We start from the raw sequence: 24,907 nt of genomic DNA, 5'->3' as shown, positions 1-24,907 counted from the left end.
TTTTCTTAATATCTACCAGATTGGCAAAATTTTTATATTCCATTAAATTTTCCAGTTTATTATTTCTGCTTTGAGAATCTTATTTGTATGAGTTGATCTTCCTACTTTTAATTTTGTTAAAGTCTCTCATTTATTCTAATTATTAAAAAATTCTTTTTGTTTTGCTTTATATGTAACCATATTCTTGTATAAAAAATACCTTTATTGTTTTTTTAATTTCCCACATTATTATTATTATTATTATTATTATTATTATTATTATTATCATATTAATATTTTGCTTAAACCCTGGACTAGAATCTTCAGTACTTATGGCAATCAATCCTTCTTATTTATGATCTAATAGAAAATACTTCTAAAACTTCACTATAAAATATGATTTTTGCTGTTGAGTTGTTGTTTTTATAATTAGCAAATTAAGGGTGTTTGCAGAATTTCTAAGAACAGAATTATTGAAGTTTAATTTTATATCATAAAATTTATACACTGTAAGTATGCAGTTAGATTCAATGATTTTAGTAAATTGATAGAATGGCACACCCATCACCACAACCCATTTTTAGAACATTTCCATTATCTCAAAAAGTTTCTTGGTGCATGTTTATAGTTAATTCTTACTCTTCAAACTAGCCCTAGAAACTACTAATCTTCTTTTTGTCAGAGAGATATGTTTTTTAATAATAAATATGTGATATACTTTATTAAAGAAGTTCCTTGTATATCTCTCACCAATCATATCCTTCCCCGTTCCCCAGGAATTAACCAGTATACTGGATTTCAGTAAATCATTTTTCCAGTGTTTTTGTTTTTGGGAGGGGGGTACTGGTGATTGAACTCAGGGGCACTCAATCACAGAATCACATCCCCAGCCCTATTTTGTATTTTATGTAGAAACAGGTTCTGACTGAGTTGCTTAGTGCCTTGCACTAAATGTATGTATGTGTAAGCAATAAATTATTTAGTTTTGCCTGTTTTTGAATTATATGCAATCTTCTTTACATATATATGCATATATATATGCATGTGTGTGTATTTGTGTGTGTGTATAGATAGATAGATAGATAGATATAGATATATATAGTTGTAGATGACACAGTATCTTTATTTATTTATTTTTATGTGGAGCTAAAGATTGAACCCAGTGCCTTATATGTGCTAGGCAAGTGCTTTACCACTGAGCCACAACCCCAGGTGAATTATACATAGTCTTCTTAACAGTTTTTTTAGATTCATTGATATTAATGAATTGAAACTGTATTTTATTCATTTTTGAATACAGGGTACCATTATATGAATGTGTGGATTTTTGATAGAGGTCACTATTGAAATTTGTAGTGTTTCTAGATTTTTTTCTATTATAAGTAATGCTGCTTATAGTATCTATAATAAACTTCTTATGTATGTCTTCTGGAAAAATGAATAAGATTTTTTAGGAATACAAATTATATGCCCAGAAATGGAATTGCTGAATCACAGAGTATTTGTTCATTTTTATTAGATAACAATGAAGTATTTCTCAAAATGTTCACACTTTTTTAATTTTTATCAGCAATGAACAAAATTCCCCTTGTTTCATTACCTTTCTAAAGGTAGTATTGTTTGACTAAAATGTTTGCAATCTGGTAGATACAAAACAGAATATTATTATAAATTTTATTTGAATGCTTTTGTGAATCTTCTGATGGGCCTCATTCTGTCTTGAAACTTCACAGATATTCTTTTCAGTGATTTCTCAAACTGGCCAAGATCAACAACCCCCTACATTTGCTGACTCCAATAGAAGTCTCACATCTCATCTTGCTATCTTAGTTCCATTCCACGCTGTCCTTAAGATACCTGCTTTACTTGGCTTCTGAACACTGCATTCTGTTGGTTGCTCTGCCTTCCTGTCCTTTCCTCTTTACTTTCCCTTGTTTCTTCTTCTTCTTTTATGTGATGTTAAAGATTGAATTGGGTGATGTTAAAGGATATGAAGTCTTAATCCTTAGGACATTAGAATGTAATCTGATTTGGAAATAAGGAATTGCAGATATAGTTAATGATGCTTTCTGTAAGTTGTTGCTTTTATGATTATTCAAATATCAAATTTTAAAAACATTTAAAAAAGAATCTTTGAAGTATAAAAAAGTAATCCTGAAGTATAATGGACCCCTAATTCAATGTGACTGGTGTCCATATAAGAATATGATTATTGCTTGATGCAGTCATGCATGTTTGTAATCTCAGCAGCCAGGGAGATTGAGGCAGGAGGATCACGATTTCAAAGCCATCCTCAACAAAGGCTAGGCACTAAGGGATTCAGTGAAACCCTGTCTTGAAATAAAATACAAAATAGCGCTGGGGATATGGCTCAGTGATTGAGTGCCCCTGAGTTCAATCCTCGGTACCACGCAAGCAAAAGGGGGCTGAGGATGTGGTTCAGTGGTTAAGTGCCCCTGGGTGCAATCCCAGGTACAAAAAAAAAAAGAATATGAGAATATGACTATATGCTGAATGAGAATATGACTATGATTTTGGGAAAGAATTCTTAATATGTGAAATATTTTTAATAATTGCTGCTTCATCAAAACTGTCAGCATTAGATGTCTCTGGGAGAGTTTCACAATCAATACTTTAACCTCTTAAGAATTTCTCTTTGGAAAGATGATGGAATAAAATATCAGAAATGTTTGACGTTGAAGTAGCTCCTTTAGTAGCTAGAACACGAAGACTCATGGTGTGTTGATTCTCTTTATCACACTTTTTATTGGTAGCATTTTTAGTAACTTTATCCCACATCGTGGCCATGGCTGTATTTCTGTATGTTTCAGCATGTGCAGCCTTTACTTGAGGGTCATCTCCTAATGGAATAATGTCAAGGGTGTCAGTATTTGCGGTAAAATTGTAATCATTGCATATGTTCATTTGGGAGAGATCACCATCCTAAGGTAAATCCTCCTGTTGCTTATAAGTTGTATCTTCTGAAAAATTGTTTTCATCCATGATTGTGCAACCTGGTGCTTCTTGACCTCTGCTGCCTTGTCCTGCTGATCTTATCATGATAGTTCATCTAGTTTTTATTGATTGTCTTCATTGTGCACCTTCTTCAATGGGAAATGAGTGTCATTGTTAAATACATTAGAATAATGTACTATGATTAGTTTAGTGTCTATACCAGAATGAAATGGATGATTTTCATTTAGAGAAATTCAGTTATAAACATGAAGGCAGAAAACTCAGCCAAGAGCTAGCTAATCCTAAATACCATGTAATAGTGGAGGGGGCGGGGAGATGTTATAATTTTCATTCTTGTTTTCAGTGCTGGGGATCAAACCCAGGGCCTCGTGCTCCTGATCTCCATCCCAGCCCTCATTCATCTAATTTTGAAGGAGACATTTTTGTCTAGTTAATGACCAAATTTTTATCATTCTCTCTGAAGAAATATTGTTTGGAGTTTGTTCTCCCAAAATAGGAACCTGGCATTCAAGTAAAGGTTGGATTTATTTATTTAGGTACTGAGTATTGAATCCAGAGTTGCTTTACCACTGAGCCACATCTCCAGGACCCACCCACCCCCACTTTTTTCTAGTTTGAGCCAGAGTTACTGAGGGGTTTCCCTAAGTTGCTGAGGTTGGACCCAAACTTGAGATCCTTCTGCCTTAGCCTCCTGAGTTGCTGGGATTACAGGCATACACCACCATGAATGGCTAGAACAATTATTCATTCCAATAATCCATCCCTATCTATTTCTCCTCAATTCAATGATCACACGATTTAACAGACCAAAAAGCCTAGGAATTATCCTTGATATTTTCTTCTTTTTTTTTTTTAGTTGTGGATGGACACAATATCTTTATTATTTATATATATATATAGTGTTGAGAATTGAACCCAGGGCTTCATCCATGCTAGGCAAGCACCCTACTACTGAGCCAGAATGCCAGCCCCTTGACTTTCTTAACAATGATATCCACAACTGTCAGGAAATCCTGTAGCTGTTAAAGTTATCCTGAATCTGATCATGTTGCCATTTCTGCTTCTGCTCTCCTAGTTTAAGCCATTGTCTTCTCTTTCTTTAACTGTTACAGTAGCCTTCTAACTATTTGTCTACTTCCACTCTTGCCAGGTTATGATCTCTTTTTGCACAGTGATCTTTTCAAAATGTAAAAACTGTGTACCTGCCCCTGTGATTCCCTCTCTCCTTCTTTGTTAGAAAAAATGGATGTTTCTACTTTTAAAACTATATCTTTACACTCTGAATCCATTTTCTTTCCTTATCAGAGGCTTTATTCTCTCCATTATCCTCTTATTTCCTGTATGTAAGCCCACTGCATTTAAACAAAACATTTTACATAGTTAAGTTAGTACCATTAAAATAAATAGTCTTCTGTCATGGCTCCCAGCTACCTTATCTTCCCCACCCCCCTTAAGTTATACTTGTCATTTGCTTCTCAACCAACTATAGTCTGGCTTTATTTTCACACTGTAGAGATTCTAACCAAGCCCACCTGCCTCTTCTTAAGTATTATGGGTGTCTTCTGATCTTTCCACTGTCTAGCTTTTTAAATGTCCTCCTCCCCCAGCTTCCTCAGCACTGTATCCTCCTGGTTTTCTTCCGACCTTGCTAGCCATTGCTTTTCAGTCTCCTCCCAAGTATCTTCTTCCTCAGTCTGCCTTTATGTATGTTTTCTTTTATGTTCTATCTTCAGCTTTCTTTTCCCTATTTGTTTTTTTGCCTTTCAATCTATACATTTTTCCCATAGGCGATTCCACATATTTCTCAGGTTGAATAATCAAACACAGGCTGATTGATAATTCCACATCTTGTTGTTAGACTATACTTTCCTTTTGTGTAATGCAAGTTTTTTTTTTTTTTTGGTTGGTATTTGGTACTGGGGATTGAACCCAGGGGTGCTTTACCACTGAACTACATCATCAGTTCTTTTTTTAATACTTTTTTTTAGTTGTAGTTGGACACCATACCTTTATTTTAATTATTACTTTTATGTGGTGCTGAGGATCAAACCCAGGGCCTCGCCCGTGCTAGGCGAGCACTCTACCTCTAAGCCACAATCCCAGCCCTCAACTTTTTTAACAAAATTTCAAATTATTGAGACAGGGTCTGGGTGTCACTAAGTTGTTGAGGCTTGCCTGGAATTTATAGTCCTCCTGCTTTAGCCTCCTGAATTGCTGGGATCACAGGCATGTGCCACTGTGCCCAGCAGCATATGCAAGTATTTCTTGGATACCAGTTGAGACACCACAAGCACAACATGTGTAAACTACTCATTATCATTCCCTCAGACCTTTTGTTTTTTCACTTTTCATCACCTCCCTAGTTGCCTAAACCAGGAACCTCAACATTAAGTCTTGTGCTTCTTACTCTCTTTCCATGCCACATACAATCTTGTGGCTATTGGAATATGTAATATCTTTGAGCACACTATTTCCTTTGCCTAAATATTCCCTTGGTTAATCCCTACCTTTTTTGGGGGGCATTGAATTGAACCTAGGGGTGCTTAATCACTGAGCTACATCCCCAGATCCTTTTATATTTTATTTTAAGACAAAGTCTTGCTAAGTTGCTTAGGGCTTTCCTAAATTGCTGAAGCTGGCTTTGAACTCTTGGTTCTCCTGCCTCAGCCTCCAGAGCTACTGAGATTACAGGTGTATTCCACCATGCTGGACAATTAATTCCTAGTTCTACAGGGAGATAGTATAGTATGATGAACAGGAAGGTAGCCTCTGAGGTCAGAATGCTTGGGTTTAGATTGAGGCTTGGCTGCTTCTGAATTACTTTAATTCCCCTCCTAAATAAATAAATAAATAAATAAAGCCTATGTTCTATTAAATACCTCTGTATTATGTTCTTAAGAAGCCTTTATTTGCTGTCCTTGTTATTGTATTTATTTCATTGTGTTATAGTTTGTTTCTTTTCCTCTTTTATTACAGAGATAATATTAGTAATGGAACTATAAGTTCCTGGGGGCAGAAACTAACTTCTGAATCATTTTATCACTTATATATAGACCAGGGCCTGGCATATTCATTTATTGACCTACAAATATTTGTTGAGAACCCTTATCTTCATGTACCAAAATACTAGTTTTACAACAGTAAACACAGGAGATCAGGTTGCTGCCCTCACTGGGTTTACTTGCTAATGAAGTACTCAAGCAATAAACAGAAATATATGGATCAGTTTAAATTGTGCTACATATTGGAGAGGAAGTGACAGAAAGATCAAGGAGAAATGTTGTAGGCAGAGGGAAACTCGAGTACAAAGGGTCTGAATTGGAAAGGTATTTGCAAAGGAGGGAACTACTTGAATAAATAAACAAAAGTTGGAAAACTAAGAAGCAGCAAAGTAACTTGTCTACCGTAATTGTAAAGTAATGGAATCTGTATCCTCTGAGTCCAGTTCAGCAGTTTTTTAACTGAAACATATTGCTAAAACAGTCTTAGCAAAATCGAATATGGTTACTAAAATGAAGTGAAATGCAAAACCTATTATAGTGCAGATTTTTTTTAATTTTTAAAAAATTAGTTGTAGATGGACGCAATACCTTTATTTATTTATTTATTTTTATGTGGTGCTGAGGATCGAACCCCGGGCCGCATGCATGCCAGGCGAGTGCACTACCGCTTGAGCCACATCCCCAGCCCTGGTGCAGATTTTTAGAAAGAAAAATTATTGACTTTGAAGAGAAAATGAATGTAAATAATAATGAAGCATATAAAATGCTTACCCCCCGGATGCCCTTTGGAATTATTACTATTTTTTTAATTTTTAGAAATTTTTTTTTAAGAATAAGATACTATTCTTGAATTCTGACTTAGGTTTCAGTGTACAATAGAATTTGAGAGAATTTGAACAAAAGCAGGGAAAATTTATTAAGTGTTTATTCCTTCCCTAGGATGTGACAGAAACTGTGGTGACTTGGACATGAGTCCTGCTCTCAGGGTTTATGTTTATCATGGAAGAGATTTTCCAAACAGTTTGAGAATTTTCAGTTGATAACTCTAATTTAATGGAAATAATTTTACCATTAAATTTGTAAGGTGTGTTATTCATAATCATTTGGTCTAGTACAAGTGCTAAACAAATTGTCAATCTTGAGTAATAGGAGGTGACATAAAAGAGAATTTTGGAGTTTTTGGTTCTTGTGAAAATTTATTCTTGGTCTTTGTAAAAAGTTGTCCTTTTAATTTATCAAGTATTCATACTTTATTATCTAATTATTTTTTGCATTTATCAGCTAATTGACATAGGAGAGAGTATAGCAATTCCAGATGAATTTTCTGAACAAGAAAGGCAGTCTGGAGATTGGTGGAAACAATTGGTGGCAGCAGGAATAGCTAGTGCAGTGGCACGAACATTCACAGCTCCTTTTGACCGTTTGAAAGTCATGATGCAGGTAGCTTGCATGCTTTTCCTACCTTGTCAGAGTAACTGGAATAGTTCTTTATTATTTTCACAACAAATATTTTAAATGTCTTGGAAATTTTCATACTATTTCTTTTTATGCTTTATTTAAAATGTAGATTTTTAAATTTATTTTTAGATAAGCAATTGTTCTAGAGAAGCAAGGCTCTTTTTTATAACCTTTATTTTATTTATTTTTATTTTTATGTGGTGCTGGCAAGATGCTTCTAAGAATTAATTTTTATTTGAAATGATAATATAGTCACCTTATTAGATTGATTTTTCAGAAATAAAACTAAATCCATTAGAGAAATGACAAGACACTATTAGTCTAATTTGTTATGTTTATCCCCTGACACCAACATAATTACATGATTATACTTTCCTATGAAAGTACTGAGAATATTTCTAAGAATTATAAAAAATTATTATATGGTATCTAATTACCTTTATTTCACTGAGTGATGTTTTATCAGCAGAAGTTATGAAATAGTATATGGTTTAATCTAGTAAGAATCATAACTAAAATCCATAATTAAAATTTACTATTTGGTGCATACTTTCTCTGCAAGGATATACAAATAAATAATATATAATCTGGTGAATTTAAATTTTGTAATAAATTTACATACCTGGGTGTCTTACTGTATTTGTTTTTTTTTGTTGTTGTTGTTGTTGTTAATATTGGTAACATTTTGGTAATGGAAACAGTATGAATTGTGTAAAAACTATAGTGTTACATAAATAAGAGCTAAGTAATTTATCTATACTTGTGAATTGTGTAAAAACTATAGTGTTACATAAATAAGAGCTAAGTAATTTATCTATACTTCTGCTCAATCCAAGATTTTTTGATATCTTACAAACTATATTTACATAAATATATAATTTTTTAGAAAATAAAGACTTTGAAGGATAGCTTTTAGGGAAAAAAGGCTTCATATATTCATTTCACATATATTTACTTAGGACCCATTGTATAATAGATACTTATTAGGCATTAGGGGCTACAGTAGTAAGTTAGACACAATATTTAGAATTAGAGAATTGAGGGGAAAATAGATAACTAGGCAAGTAATAATAAAAGGCAATAATTAGGCAAGTAAGTAATGAAACATGAGACCTATGTTATTCTGTATCCAGAGAATACACATAGTACTGTGGGAACACCTAAAGGGAGTACATACCATTTTCCCTGTCCTTATCACTTCTCACATAAATGTATAATGATATCTTGGTTAATGTATCCAGATCACTTATCACATAAATATATAATGATATCTTGGTTAATGTATCCAGTAGAAATAACGACCTTTAATTCAACAGACTAAGTGTTGGGAACACACTTTGAAGTAAGGCAATAAGACAACCCATCATCCTTCTGAGTGTTTGATTCCCCAGTTAGTGACTAAATTCAGTCAGTTGTTAGGAAAGAGTAACACTCCAAAATTCTCTATTACATATAAAGATCAAAAACCTGGTTTCTTCACTGGGTTTATTTGCTAAAGATCATCTCCCAATATGTCTCTGTGTAGCAACGTGCTATACTGTATATTTTCCATTTACACCTCATTTTTTTATTTTCTGAGAAGCAAAGTTACTGAGGAAACCAGGTTTTTGATCCAGAACCTGATAGAGATACTCCACAACATAGCTATTCGATGATGATGATGATGATGATGATGATGGTGGTGGTGGTATGGTGATATTGAAATTAATCATTGTCACTTCTAAGTTTTTGTTCTGTGAAAGATATAAACTATATGGGTGTCATAGAGACAGAAAGCAGTGATGATCCGTTTTCTGAGCAGAAGAAAATGGACTGGATTAGGGAGAGTGAAAAGGTATGTACCAAATAGAGGAGGTGTGGAAAGAATGAAAAAAGAAAAGGGAAAGAGAAGAGGATGGGAGACAGAAAAGAAAATAAACATGGAGAATAAATAGGACAAAAGGAGGGAAGATGATGGGGGGAAATGAGTTAGAAATAGGGAGGCAAAAGTAGAGAGGAAGGGAAAAAGAAGGGAAGATTAGGAAGTGGGAGAAGGAGGGAGGGAAGGAAGAAGTCTGTCCTTTTACACTGTTCTGATTGTTTAGGCTTTCATTTATAAATATATTGGGCAGTGAAATAGGTTCATTAAAACTTGCCCTCTTACTAAAGGAAGTATTACTCTTTGAGCTTCATGCATCTGAAAAGGAATACTGTGAAATACAAAAAGACACATGTCTAAAACAGCTTAATTGCAAGGATTTATAGTCAGAGAGTCCTGGGTTTGAATTCAGACTTTGATATACTTTATCTTTGATATACTTTATTTGACCACTCCCTGTTGGGGCTATAAAATGAGAATCATCTCACCAGAGTTATTTTAATGCAGGGAGGTGGTTGGATTTGGCAAGGGGGTGGGTAACTTAGTGGTGGACAACTTGGCCTAGCATGGATGAGGCCTTGGGTTGGATCCCCCTCACCCCTCACTCCCCACACATGGAAATGAGGGAAAATAAATTAGGTTTTATGAAGTGTTTAGCATAATGTCTGTTACATAGTACACAAAATGAAGGCTGTCATTTTTTTGTAGAGAAAAAAGATGAGAAAGTAGAACTATTACTATTTCATCAAAGACATATTTAATTTTCTTTAGCTATTTGTTTTGAGTTTTAAATACTTTATTTTCAAAAGAAAATAAATACATGCCTACAAAAAATCTGGAAAATAGGACAGTAGAAAGAAGTTATCTATCTTCTCATCACTCAGAATAGTTATTAATAATGCCTTAGTGTATTACCTCTTGTCTTTTTATGTTTTTTTGCAGAATAGTGATTACTTTTAAATAATTGATCTTTTTTTGCGATTAATAGTATAACATGGTCATATTCACATTACTTCATATTCTTCAAATACAGTTTGTAATGACTAGGTAATATTTCAAGTGGAAGTGTCATACCTTATTTTGTCATTTAAAAGTTTCTTATGCATGTAGATGACCTAAATTCTCCTCTTTTAAAACTGTTATTCATAATTTTGTGATGGACAGAACATCATTACCTGAACCTTTTTTCATTTTAGGATTATTTGTTCAGAAAAATTCCTGAAAGTTTAATGATGAACATATTTAAGGCTGTGTGTATTTGTGTGTGCATGCATGCACACATATACAGCTAAATTATTTTTCAGATTTGTTCTAACAGAAGATGAGAATGCCCATTTTGCCTTGCTTGCTCATTATTGTTCTCTTAGAGGGTGCTTTACTACAATTTAACTTTCACTTTCTTAAAAATAACATCTTATTATAAAATAATATATTAGAAAAAATAGGAAAACAGAAAATCATAAAGGCAGACATTAAAATGATCTGTAATTCTCATGTGTTCCTTTGCTAGAAATTCTATAACAAAGTACCACAAGTGGGCTTAAACAACAGAAATCTATTGTCTCATAATTCTGGAGGCTTAAAGTCCAAAATTAAGGTGTTATCAGGGTCAGTTCTTTCTGAGGGATATGAGCGAGAGTCTGTTCCTGGTTACTCTTCTCCTAATCTATGTTACATCTCTGTACCAAAATTTCTCCTTTTTATAAGGATAGCAGTTGTATAAATTACAGTACACCATGAGGATCTCATTATAATTTGATTATATCTGTAAAGACCTTATCTCCAAATTAGGTCATTCTGAAGGAATAGGAGTTAGGACTTTAATATATGAATCTTGAGGGGTACAGTTCAATTCCTAATACTGTGATACCCCTAAGTATACATTATTGAAAAGCTCAATACATTTTCATTCATTCTTTTTTCAGTGCATATTTAAATGTACTGTTACAATCTTATAATATTAATTTATTTCTGTCTTCCATAAGTTATTCTTTTCTTTGATTTTTTATTATATTCCAATACCTTCAGTGGTTGACTAAAACTTCAGATAGTACAAAACGTATATGTACAATGTTTTATCCTATATATATGCCCATGATAAAATTTAATTTTTAAATTAGGTACAGTAAGAGATTAACAACAACAACTGATAATAAAAAAAGTATAACAATTACAATATTATACTATAATGAAAGTTATGTGACTTTCACCTAGGAAGCACGTTACAGTGTTTCTTTGACATATCCAAATTGCAAACATCACTACTCTTGTACTTTGGGACCATTATTAAGTGAAATAAGGGTAACTTGAACATAAGCATTGTGGTAATTCCAGAACAGTAAATGTGATAACCGAGATGGCTACTAAGTGATTAATGGGTGGGTTATGTACATAGCGTGGATATACTGGACAAAGTGGTGATTCATGACCCTGGAGGATAGAGTGGAGCTGGACAGCCTGATTTTATCATGCTGCATAGAATGGTATGTAATTTAAAACATATAAATGATTTATTTTTGTTATTTTCCATTTAATATATTTGGACCATGGAAACCATGGAATTCAAACTATGGATATAGGGGGACTGCTATGATTAAAATACATGTTTGGATACAAGAAAATATTAATATATCAATTTTATATGTCACTGAAGGAAAATTAAATTGGGGATTGAAAAATTATGAATTCATATATGTATGTATAATTATGTCATTAGTAATACCAATGCTATATTGTCAGAAAAAATAAACTGAAGAATAAATAGATTTTCTATTTATTTCCAGGTTCATAGTTTAAAGACAAGAAGAATGAGGTTGATGAGTGTGTTTGAGCAGATGGTAAACGAAGGAGGAATTTTTTCTCTTTGGCGAGGAAATGGTACAAATATTATCAAAATTGCACCAGAGACGGCACTCAAGATTGGGGCCTATGAACAGGTAAATGTTATTGGCTAAGGAATTTTAAATGAAGATTAGGTTTTAATGTAATATAAAAATTTAGACTTTTATGAAAGAGAAAACGGGAATAAGCAATAGTTATCAATGTAAACATTAATTTTATTTTCATTTGATGACTGGTTGCATATTGCTATTATCTACAAAGAAAGGCTGCATGGATAACATTATATCATCAAAACTGATGTTTGTTAGTAATTCTTCTAATTTCACTGTCATAATGTGACATAAAAACATTTCATAATTGGTTTTTCCTTTAAATAATTTGAATGTTTTGTGGAATTAAATGTTTCAGTTCATTTATTACTAAGTAAAGGATTAATCTCAATTTAATCAAGTGAATAACAGATGAGAAATATATATTGAATTAAAACATTTGTTAATCTGATTTAGGATTTTACTTCAGAGGCTTAGATAATTTACTTTGAGATGAACTACATTTACTTTTGAATATTATATGTTATTTGTGTCACATAAGTGCCCAAGAATGCTTTGAATGTGGCTCAAACTTTTCATCTTAATTGTATACCTTGTAGTAATTCTTTAAAAAATTTTTTTTTGCATATGGCAATTAAAATGCTTATAGAGGAAATTTTGTACCCTAAATTGGAAATAAGATTGCTGGGTACAAAGGATCCAGTTGAAGTTAGTAGTCCTGAATATCGTGATATCAGGAAGCATGCAGATGTAGAAAATCTTGCTTACAATAGGTTTTGAATTTTGGCAATTTCCTGGATTCCAATATTTATTCTGTGGCTACCGTGAGCAAGGTCTTATGCTGTAGTCTTGGGCTACATGAGTAAACAAGATAGAAATAGTTGATCTGCTCTTCTAGACTTTACTTCTATCAAAATTAGTTGTTGGGAGCTGGGTTGTGGTTCAGTGGTAGAGCGCTTGCTTAGCATGTGTGAGGGTTTGATCCTCAGCACCACATATAAGTAAATAAAACACAGGTCCATCAACAACTAAAAAATATTTTAAAGAATTAGATGTTGAAATTTAAGGAGGGTTCGTCCAATTTAGTGTACAAAAACAACATGTTATAAAAGTACAAAAGAAGCAGGGAAGTTTGTGTATTCCTTATTGTTACCAGGAACATATAGGTTGTTATTTGTGATATCACATACAGGTGGGAAAAAATGGCCTAGACCTTAAGTCATCAATATGCCATCCTCACTACTCATAGTGACACAGGACAACACAGAGAGTGCTCCAGTGATGCACTGTTCATTATTAATTAGGACTTTGGCTTCACAGTTCTTTCTAGTCTGCCACACTGGCAATAAGCAACCATGGACACACTTTCCCTGTTTAGAACAAGACTTGACTAGAGAAAGCAGCAGGTTTCCCACTTCTTATCTTTGGCCTCATCTTGGTTCCTGCTAGCCTTTCCAGGGTACATCACCTCACGGGGTTAAGAGCTCTTCCAGGACTCTAGCATATAGACCTCCTTATAGCTGATTTATTACAATGAAAAGATACAAAGCAATATTGACGAAGAGCAAAGGTGGATGGGATGAAGTTCAGAGGAAACCAGAAGTAGGCTTTCAAAAAGGTCCTTTTCCAGAGCTCTTGCTTGATTACTTCAGCAATGAATTGTGACAACACATATAAAATGATCTTTACCAGAGAAACTCGTTAGAGTCTTTGTGTCCAAGGTTTATTAGGGCTGGTCTCTCTGCCTAGCATGTATCAAAACAAGCAGGCATTCAGCATAAGTTATATTGTCTGTGTAAAGAGTTTATGCACAGTGAGCCATTCTTGTCAGAGAATGATGGGAACCCTCCCCAAATCCAAGTTCCCAAATAGAAGCCAAGGGAGAACTTTGCAAACAGGACTTTCAAGGGACACCACTCTCTTGCATGCTGAATTCTTTTCTGTACATAAATCATTTTAGAAATATCAAAATGAATCACACGAATTTCTCCTGTAAACTTTTAACTTAAAAAAATACTAGTTGATTCTTTGACATCAAGTGATGCTATTATTTCTTATATTGTTTTTCGTCTTCTCCCTCTGGTTTATTGATGTGTAATTGAAAATTAAAATAGTTTATTTATGGTATAAACATAATTTATGTTTTAATATATGAGTACATATACATATCTATCCTCTTAGCAAATTTCAAGTGTACAATACAATATTGTTAACTATATTCACTGTTATATAAGAGATCTCTAAAATTCATTTATCTTGTATAAGTGAAACTTTGTGTCCCTTGATCAACATCCCCCCATTTCTCCTCTTGCCAACAATCATTTTACCTTCAGATTGCACATACAAAATAATGTTTGTCTTTTGGCATCTGGTTTATTTGATTTAGCATAATGTTTTCCAAGTTCATTCATATTGTTAAAAATGGCAGGATTTACTTACTATTTAAAAGACTATTCAGTCTTTTAAATTTTCTGTGTATCTTATAATTGTGTTGTACATATACCATGTTTTCTTTATCTATTCATCAGTGGACATTTAGGTTTCTTTCATATTTGGGCTATTGTGAATAATGCTGAAATAAACACAGAACTGCAGATATCTTTTTTGAGATACTGATTTTATTTCCTTTGGATATATACATATGCAGAAGTATGATTACTGGATCAAAAGGTAGTTATACTTGGGGTTGAACCACCATTTAACCCATTCCACTCCTTGACTTATACCCAAAGGACTTAAAATTAGCATACTACAGTGATGTAGCCACATCAGTGTTTACAGCAGTTCAAGTCACCATAGCCAAGCTATGGAACCAACCTACATGCCCTTCAACAGATGAATGGATAAAGAAAGTGTGGTATATATACACAATGGAATACTACTCAGCTATAAAGAAGAATTTGCCAGTAAATGGATGGAACTGGAGAATGTCACGCTAAGTGAAATAAGCCAGTCCCCCAGAAATCAAAGGCTGAATGTTCTCTCTGATATATGGATGCTAACCCATAACAAGGAAGGGAAGGAAGGGGAAGTATAGAAATTCATTGGATTAGACAAAAAGAAGGGAGGGAGAATGGGAACAGGAAAGACAATAGAATGAATCGGACATAACTTTCCTATGCTCATATATGAATATATGACCACTGTGACTCTACATTATTCACAACCACAAGAATTGGATCAAAATTATAATAGGTTGCACCCCATATATATATAATATGTCAAAATATACCCTTTGTCATGAATATCTAAAAATAACAAATATAAAACCAGTAAAATAAAAGGTAGTTATATTTTTAGTTTTTATGGGAATCTCCATATTGTCATCTTTGGACTTTATGATAATAGTCATTCTAACAGTTGTGAGGAGATATGTCCTTGTGGTTTGAGTTTGTATTTCCCTGAAGATGAATGGTGTGCACCTTTTCATATAACTGTTGGCCATTTGTATGTTTTCTTTGAAGAAATGTTTATTCAAGACATTTGTCCATTTTAAAATCAGATTATTTGTATCTTTTGCTATTGAGTTATAGTAGTTCCTTATATATCTTGGATATTAATTCTTTACCAAATATATGGTTTGTGTTTATTTTTTCTACTCTGTCGTTTGCTTTTTAAATCCACTTTATTGATTATTCCTTTTGCTGTGCATACATTTTATAGTTTAATAATGTTCTACTTGTTTATTTTTGTTTTTGTTGCCTGTAATTTGAGGTCATATCTGAAAAATCATTACTGTGATCATTATCAAGAAGCTCCCTCCAATGTTTTATATGAAACATTTAATTTTAATTCAACTTTAATAAAGATATATCACTTATAAAAGAAGATATTCCTCTAATAATTTTAGTTTTACGTCTTAAGTCTTTAATTTGTTTGAGTTGATTTTCTACATTTTTCTACATGTACCTATTAAAATTCTCAATGGTCTCATTTCTCAGTACCTATTTTCTGTATTAGAAAATACAGCTTCCTGTTACTATAACAAAATACTTGAGTCACGTTGTCATTCAGAGGAATATTGACTGCTTTCACATATGATCAGGTTCCCTTAAAAGATAAATTCTTGAGTAAGAAAATGATGTTCTCATTAAATTAGTTATTTTAGAGTAGGTGCAGAAGAGTTAATCAATAGGATGGCATCAAATTAAAAACTTCTACACAGCAAAGGAAATAATTATGAATGGGAAGAGAGAACCTACAGAATGGAAGAAAATCTTCACTAACTACTCTTCTACAGAAGATTAATGTCTTGAATATACAAAGAATTTTAAAAAACCTCTACACTAAAAAATCTAATAACCCAATTAATTAATGGGAAAATGAGTTAGACATCATCAAAAGAAGAAATGCACAAATGGTCAACAAATATATTTAAAAATGGTCAACATCATTAGCAATTAGGGAATTGCCAACTAAAACTACACTGAGATTTCATCTCACACCAGTCAGAACGGCAATCATCAAGAATACAAGTAATTCCTATGTTCATATATGAATGCACAACCACTGTAACTCCATATCATGTACAACCACAAGAATGGGATACTAATTAGAATAAGATATACTCCATGAATGTATAATATGTCAAAATATACTCTTCTGTCATGTATATCTAAAAAGAACAAATAAAAATATGGGAAAATATTTTAAGAATACAAAAAATAATAAACACTGGGGAGGATATGGATAAAAATGAACCCTTTTACACTCTTGGTGGGATTATAAATTAATACAACCACTATGGAAGTCAATATGGGGGATCCTTAAAAGACTAGGCATGGAACCACCATATGACCCAGCTACACTACTCCTCAGTATTTATCCTGAGAATTAAAGTCATCATACTACAGAGATACATGAATACCCATGTTTATAGCAGCACAGTTCACAATGATGGAACTATGGAACTAAGCTTAGGTGTCCATCAGCAGGTGAATGGATAAATAAAACATGGTATACATATACAAAAGAGATTTATTTAGCCATAAAGAAAAATGAAATTATGTTAATTGCAGGAAAATGGATGGAACTAGAGACCACCATGTTAAGCAAAATAAGTTAAACTTACACAGTCAGGGTCCTATATTTTCTTTCATATGTGGAAGCTGGAGAAGAAGAGGAAAAGAAAGGTGGGGGCAGATCTCATGAGAATCAAAGGGAGATCAGTAGAGGAAAGGGACCAGGGGGCAGGAGGCAGGAAGAGAGGGTGGAAGTGCTGGGGGGTGACACTGGCCAAATTATATTGTTACATTGTATGCATGTACACATGTAACAACAGAGCCTATCAATATGTGCAAGTATAATGCACCAATAAAAATGTGGAAATAAGTAGGTGGCAGGAATTGTTGTCAATCAAATGGATTTAATAGTTCATATACAAAGTCTGTGGATCAGAAGTAATATTTTGCAGCTGAGTAACTGTGGATTAATGAATCTTTAGACAGAATTTTGGAAGCATCTGTAAAACTAGAAAATTAATTTTTTCTTTCCTTTTTTCAGGCACAACTGTACTAAATATATTTCCCAAATACTTTAAAATTAAATTATATTCACATAAGTAAGTTTATTAAAATATATGAAATATTGAAATAAAACCATTAAGTGTAAAAGTTAGGTTCTTCTTGGCTACATTTACTCTGATGTCATTCTGTTTGGAAGGGCTACAATGTTAAGTGTTCCCAAAGGTCATCTGTAAAAAAAAAATATTTTAGATGGTTCCTCAGCAGCTACTGGTAGTCCATTTTGGTTTTCAACTGAGTGAAGTGGCTCTTTTAGAGTAGGTGGTAAAGTCAGATATTTAAGCTTGTGTTCAGGCTTTCTCTTCAACCCCTTCAAAGACCTTTTCTTTTATTCTACCCACTGAAAGCCCTCTTCCTTTGACAGGAAAGTCTAGCCATTCCCTTTTCCTTTCATGCCCTAACCTCTAATGATTGCTTGGTTCTCTGAAGATAGGGGGATTCCCAGGACACATGAGAATTTTAATAGGTTTGAGTGATATACTGAAGATATGTTTGTAAGAACATGAAAGGGGGTGGGCTTTGTTCATGGTTCATTTCTCATTTAAATTACATATTCCATTCATGTGTTATGATTTACATTAGTTCTTGTTAAAACTTCACTTTTAGGTTTAGATTTCTGTTTTCCTTTTTTCTACATGTTTTTATAATAGCTTACCCATTACTTGAGCTAACTGGAATAAACTATGCCTTATAACAAAAAGAGCCTCTCATGTTGTTACTGTTCCTGATTATCCAGTAACCAAACAATGTTAAGTGTTTTCTATGTGTAAAGCATGATGCTAAAAAGTGATAAAAGGTACAATCCTGTCAGGCATGGTGGTGTCTGCCTGTTAATCCCAGCTACTCAGGAGGCTGAGGCAGAAGGATCACAAGTTCAAAGTCAGTCTGGGCAGTTTAGTGAGATCCTGTCTTAAAAAAACAAAGTCTGTAGGTATAAGTAAGTCATAGATTGCCCCTGGGTTCAATCACCAGTACCAGGGGGAGAAAATAATACAATCCTTGTCCCCTTTGTGTAATTTGCATGCCACATATGAAATAACACATTCATGAATATGTTTAAGTAATTTAACACTCCTATTAGTTTATTCCACAAAGAAAAAGGAAAAAGGAGACTGAATAGAGGACTTTTACTTAACTTTGTAATAAATACAAGTAATTGGAATCAGGTATTCTACTGGGTTGTGCTAATGTCAGTTATCTGATATGTTTTAACATAAATTTATACTATTAATGTTATAAATTTAGAAAGGTATGTATTACATTTCATTAATACTATACATTTTAATACTTTTGTTTGCACAGTTTAAGAAATGGCTTAGTTTTGATGGTTCTAATACAGGAATTTTTGAAAGATTTATAGCTGGTTCATTGGCTGGAGCAACTGCCCAGACCTGTATTTACCCCATGGAGGTATGTATTAGTATAAAATTTTAACTAAAACCATGTTTTAATGCAAATTATAACTTCTTATGAATGAATTCCAGATAAGTATTTTATATAATAATGTAATAAATTGTTTTATAGCTACAGATTTTAAATCTCATGTCACTTGAACTCAGTGTTTTTTTAAAACAAAGATAGTATTGGAGATAGACAAGAAGATAAACAGTAATTTATTGTTTGATTGATGGATGGATAGAATCATTTGTTTAGTAATCAGGGAAATTTGGATAGCGTACCCACTAAGTTTAGCTGTTTTACTTAGCTAGCTGTTATGCGGGATCCAGAAGAGTTGGACAGGGATTTTGATCATGTAATTTATAGTAGAAGGGAAAATAAATACAACATTAATGATGATTCAAAATAGAAACAGTAAATTCTAGGAGAGAGATCCATATACCATGTTATAGAAACTCAAAGGGGAGAAATTATTTTTAGCTAGGGATTTCATGAAAGCGGGGAATAAAATGTGTGAGCATGGCTTAGAATTTGGCATGCAAGGATTATGAGTAAAGGCATTTTAGGCAGACATAACAGCTTGAGCAAAGGAATGGAGGTTAAAAATGTCAGTGTGTTTAGTTTTGGACTGGACTTTTAAGTGAAAGGTTGGGACCCAATAGGAAAGCCTCTTGAATTTAACTTTCATTCCTCAAAAAATTAGAAGCCATTAAAGACTTTGGAGCCTGCAATGTGATCTTGGTTATTGTATCCATTTTTTTTTCTTTTTCTTTGTCTCACTTTTTTTTTTTTTTTTTTTTTTTTTGAGAAGAGATTAGAGAGATCATTCCCTCAGTCAGGGAAATGATAATAAGAGCTCAAATTATAGGGAAAATTGACTCCTCTTAGAGCTCTTGTGAGAATGGACAACTTGAAAAATGGAAAATAGGAAAAACTGGAAGGAACAAAGTGAAAAAGTCTGTGGGCTGTGTGCCTGAGTGTTAGAAGAGTTGTGTCTAGGTTAGAGTCCTAATAGAGGTAGAGGATGAGGAAGGGAACTAGATGAGATCAGATCTACATTTATTTAATTGTAGCAGTTGGTGGGACAACCAAGTTATTATTTTCAGCAGGCAGTTGCAAATATGATACTGAGACTTGAGATTTCAAATCTTGGCATACCATCTGCAGAGAGGTGTTAATTGAAGCCATGAGATTGCCTAAGGAAAATGCAAGGGTTTTGTTTTGTTGCTTTCTTTCTTTTTTAATGCTGAGAAAAAAACCTTTGAGATCTTAATTTAGGGAATAAGAAGAGAAAATAAAAGCATGACAGTGAAGATTTACTTGTGTAAGAGGAAAGCACACTTCCTTGGAGAAGACAGAAAATTTTAAGAATGGGTTCTGCAGAAAGATTCATGAAGCAAAAGACTTCCTATTGATGGAACAGAGGCAGCCCCACCAAGTTATGTAGTTTGCCCAAACAAGACAAAATTTATTCTTTTTTGTCTTCCCTGTTTGAGAGAGCAATTTCTCCAAGCATGTATAGAGTGGCTTTTAATTAAGTTAATGGAAATTAAGACAAGGAATGAGACTATTAGAATTGTATCTGGCTTGGGAATATTTACAGAGTCAGCTGGAGCCTGCTGTTGTCTTTGTAGTTTCTGTGATGTCACTACTTTAAGAGCCCAGAGTTATTTTAAGTTATATATTATAGGTCTTACTATTTCCCTCAGTGTACATTTTAAGCATATATAGAATTTTTTTCCTATTGTTTTTTCACATTAACATGGCCACATATTTTGTTTTTTTTATTTCAAATGAATTTGTTTCAGAACATGTTGCCTTATAGCACATTAAAAGCACACTGCTTAATTTTCTTGTTTGAATATTTTTAATGTATTTGCTGTTGCTAAGTAAGACCTAGCTGTTGAAAAATTATAGTTATTGTTTATGGTTGTTTTCTTTTTGGTTTCTATAAAAGTTTGTAAACATCATGGTACAATAAGCCTCACTAGTTTGCTAGATTAGCAGAGTGAATCTAATAAATATATATTTCTTATGTTCTTTCATATATAGGTAATAAAGACTAGACTGGCTGTGGCTAACACTGGAGAGTATTCAGGGATTGTCGACTGTGGCATGAAGCTTCTGAAACAAGAGGGTATCCGAGCTTTATTTAAAGGCTATGTTCCTAACTTGCTAGGCATTGTACCTTATGCAGGCATAGATCTTGCTGTTTATGAGGTGAGTTCTTTCTCAAAATGTGACGTTATGAGTTAAATTTGAGAATATGCACAACAGTTTTTTATTCTAAAAACTTGATTATAAATCACTTTTCATTAAGCAGCTTTTGACTGAGGAGTGAACTGAATGTTTTTATTTTTGTTTTATATGTAAATATAAAATATAAGTTATTTTATATTTACATATAAAACAAAATAATTTTATATTTACATATAAAACAAAATAATAATAACTAATAATTTTAGGGTTTTTTTGGTGAATTACTTCTTGGTAAGGATTATAGATAGATATTCCAATAATATAGTGGTTTTCAACCCTGGATGCAAAATTGAAATCATCTATATGTAGATCTTTTAAAAAATAAGATTGTTGAGCTATTTCCTGAGACTTTCTGACTTAATCATCCCAGGGAGAGGTCTGGGATCCAGGTTTTTTGACTGCCCAGAAGAATCTGTGTGCAGGTAAGATTGAGAACATGAACATATCATTGCCATCTAGGAAGATTAGACCTGAGGGGAGAAATACCTGGGTTGGAAATGAGAGCCAGCATGGAGATAGGCTAAAAATCCTGACAGTGCTGTCCTGATGAGGCAGGACTCTAGGGTACTCCCTTTTAGCCAGTCATTTCCTACATCTGTCTCAGGAAAATCATTTTAACAACATTCACCATTTGTATGTAAGAACTAGGTGGGAGTGTATGATTAGAATAACTCAGATTTCATTCTCAATATGGAAAGGAGAGCTTTCTAGGCATAGGCCTGTAGTATTTTTGGCAAGCAGTACCTCCATCATGTGAAAAATAGCTCATCGCATTTATCACTATAACAAATAAATTATATTTTTGTAGATGTTTAGAGTATGAATATTATGGCACATATTTTCCTTTCCTTTGTGTTTCCTGGTTTCTGTGATCTTATTAAAATAAATGTGTTGCTTCTGTATAAACAGAAGAAATGGGCTTTCTCCATTCTTTTATGTCTACAGTTTAATATCTGTAGCTTTCATACCAGTGTACCACTTCTCTTTTTATTGTTACATGATTGTAATAAGTGTGTACCATGGAAAGACATTATGGAATTTATTTTTCAAAACATCAAATTCTACATTTGGATAATTGTCAGTACATAATAATAAAGTAGCTGCTACCCTTTATAAATGAACAGTTCTAAAAGCACTCAGTGATGTTTTAAGCCTATTATTTATAAATATTTTTTCCAGCCACTTTTATTCAAGGAAAAGAAAATTTGGAAAGAGAGTCTCTCTTAAAAACTGAGAAAGTGTGGTTTCATTAACCTGTAGTAGATTGTGCAGTCTTCCTCTCTATAATATTTTGTTAATCTCTGAGAATCTTCAGAACTTTGTTCTGGTCTCTATCTTTAAAACCAAAATAAATAAGCAAAGGAAAACAAAACAAAATACCCCCCCTAAAAAACAACAAAAAATAAAAATAAATAAAACACACAGAGAAACACAAACATATGAGAACTCAAAATTCAGGTTACTTATTTGAAAACATTTGTGCATCCTGTCCTTGATATGTCAGTGCAGTAGCCTCTCTGTACTAAAGTTTATTCATCTTAGAGTTGCGTAGTAGTTAAAAGGATATTTATTATTCTCTCTCTGCCAGTTTTTGAAGAATCATTGGCTGAAGCACTATGCAGAAGACTCTGTAAACCCTGGGGTAATAATTTTGCTGGCCTGTAGTACATTGTCTCACACTTGTGGTCAGTTAGTCAGCTTCCCTCTGTATCTCATTAGAACTCGCATGCAGGCTGATGGTGAGTTTTGTCTTTTTAATGAAGTAATAATTAAGTAGTATCTTTTAAATAAGTATAAATTAATGATTTCAAAAACAGAAGAACTTATAAAAACTTATAAATAAAGCAAAATTTAACTCTCTAATTTAAGGCATGAAATTTGAAATAATAATTTAATTGACTAGAGCCTTTTGTGAATTGTAGGTTTTATTTCTTCTTCAAAGCTCTCTTTGGAACGCTCCACATTTTCTTCAGTAACTGATGATCTCATTGAGGAGTTTTTGTTTTTATTTAGATTCAAAAATACCACGTAGAACAATAGAAAAGGTTTTGTCCCTTCAAACTTAATCAAAGTTTACCCCATAGAAACAAACTTTTTTCTTCTTGGTTCTGCTATCACCATCATGTCCCACATTGGGAACTTAATATATTTGTGGAACTGAACTCACTTACATTGATTCAGTCTACTTAAGGAGGGGTCATTAATCAGAAGGATGATATCTGCTTTGTTCCTCTCAGAGTGAAATTTAGGAATTTAGATTTTAAGAAAATACCTTTATGACTTTTAAAGAATAAAATAAAATAAACAACTTCACATTATCCCATAATCTTCTTGAGTGAACCATTTAAGGAGTTTACATGGCATGTGAGATTCTTTTACATTCTCTTTCTTCCTCTTTTTTTAGTTAGGCCTTGGGATTTAATTTATATTGCATATTTAATTTATATTGCATTTCCCTCTGTATTCTACCACACATCCATTCTTCTATCGAACTACCTGTATAATATGTAATTCCAAATGCTCCTTGGAGATGCTTTGTGAAAACTTTCAGCTTTTTCAATAGAACTTTCTGCAGTTATGGAAATATTTTATAACTGTACTATTTACTACAGTGGTCACTAATCATATGTGGTTGACTCTCATGTGCTTGAAATGTTACTACTGTGACTGAGGAGCTCAGTTTTTAGTTTTATTTAATTTTAATTAAATCTCAGTAGCCACATGTATCTTGTAGATATCATATTGTACAGCACAGGACTATTCTATATGAAGGGAGAGAAGCATACTCTGAAGTAATTTCAACTTCTGTAAATTCTAATTTATCATTGAACTATCTTAATACATAAAGATTAAATACTGAATTATACTGATCTTTTTAAACTTATAGCTCTGGTGGAACAAGAAAAAACACCTATGATTCAGCTCATCCAAGAAATATATAAGAAAGAAGGAAAAAGAGGATTTTACAGGGGTATCACCCCTAACATCATAAAGTTGCTTCCTGCAGTAGGCATCGGCTGTATTGCTTATGAAAAAACGAAACCAATTTTGGGATTAACCTAGAAGTGAAATATCAAATTGTTATCATTGTCATAATCACTGAATCATAAGATAATGTCTGGGTTATAAGGAGATCATACCTTTTACTAAAAGGAAAGAAGTATCAAATAACTGTTAAAAATATTCTCTTTATCTATTATAAAATGTATAAATTAAATAATAATTTTGGTAAAGTTCTTTAGTAATTTTATATCGTTAATATTTACCAAATTATTTTTACATTTCCTGCCACTCTCCCTTGAATCCTAACTTGAGATTTATTTATTTATTTTATTTTTTTATTGTTGGTTACTCAAAACATTACATAGTTCTTGACTTATCATATTTCACACTTTGATTCAAGTGGGTTATGAGCTCCCATTTTTACCCCGTATACAGATTGCAGAATCACATCGGTTACACATCCACTAATTTACATATTGCCATACTAGTGTCTGTTGTATTCTGCTGCCTTTCCTATCCTCTACTATCCCCCCTTCCCTCCCCTCCCGTCCCCTCTTCTCT

At 33.0% G+C, this 24,907-nt stretch overlaps 1 protein-coding gene across 1 annotated transcript in view; it reads left to right on the top strand.

Moving 5' to 3' along the window:
- Nucleotides 1–24,406, top strand: part of LOC107156538 (calcium-binding mitochondrial carrier protein SCaMC-1-like) — a 152,436-nt gene extending 128,030 nt beyond the window's left edge. Inside the window, exons 7-12 of the mRNA XM_015502598.1 lie at nucleotides 7,239–7,397; nucleotides 12,057–12,209; nucleotides 18,989–19,096; nucleotides 21,137–21,304; nucleotides 22,932–23,082; nucleotides 24,231–24,406. Of these exons, the coding sequence (XP_015358084.1) occupies nucleotides 7,239–7,397; nucleotides 12,057–12,209; nucleotides 18,989–19,096; nucleotides 21,137–21,304; nucleotides 22,932–23,082; nucleotides 24,231–24,406 (915 nt within the window). The remainder of the gene's footprint in view (nucleotides 1–7,238; nucleotides 7,398–12,056; nucleotides 12,210–18,988; nucleotides 19,097–21,136; nucleotides 21,305–22,931; nucleotides 23,083–24,230) is intronic.
- The last annotated feature ends 501 nt before the right edge of the window (nucleotides 24,407–24,907 follow it).

The sequence above is a fragment of the Marmota marmota genome, unplaced genomic scaffold (assembly GCF_001458135.2).
Source record: "Marmota marmota marmota unplaced genomic scaffold, marMar, whole genome shotgun sequence".
NCBI classification, from domain to species: Eukaryota; Metazoa; Chordata; class Mammalia; order Rodentia; family Sciuridae; genus Marmota; species Marmota marmota.
This window is presented reverse-complemented; position numbering and strand designations above follow the sequence as displayed.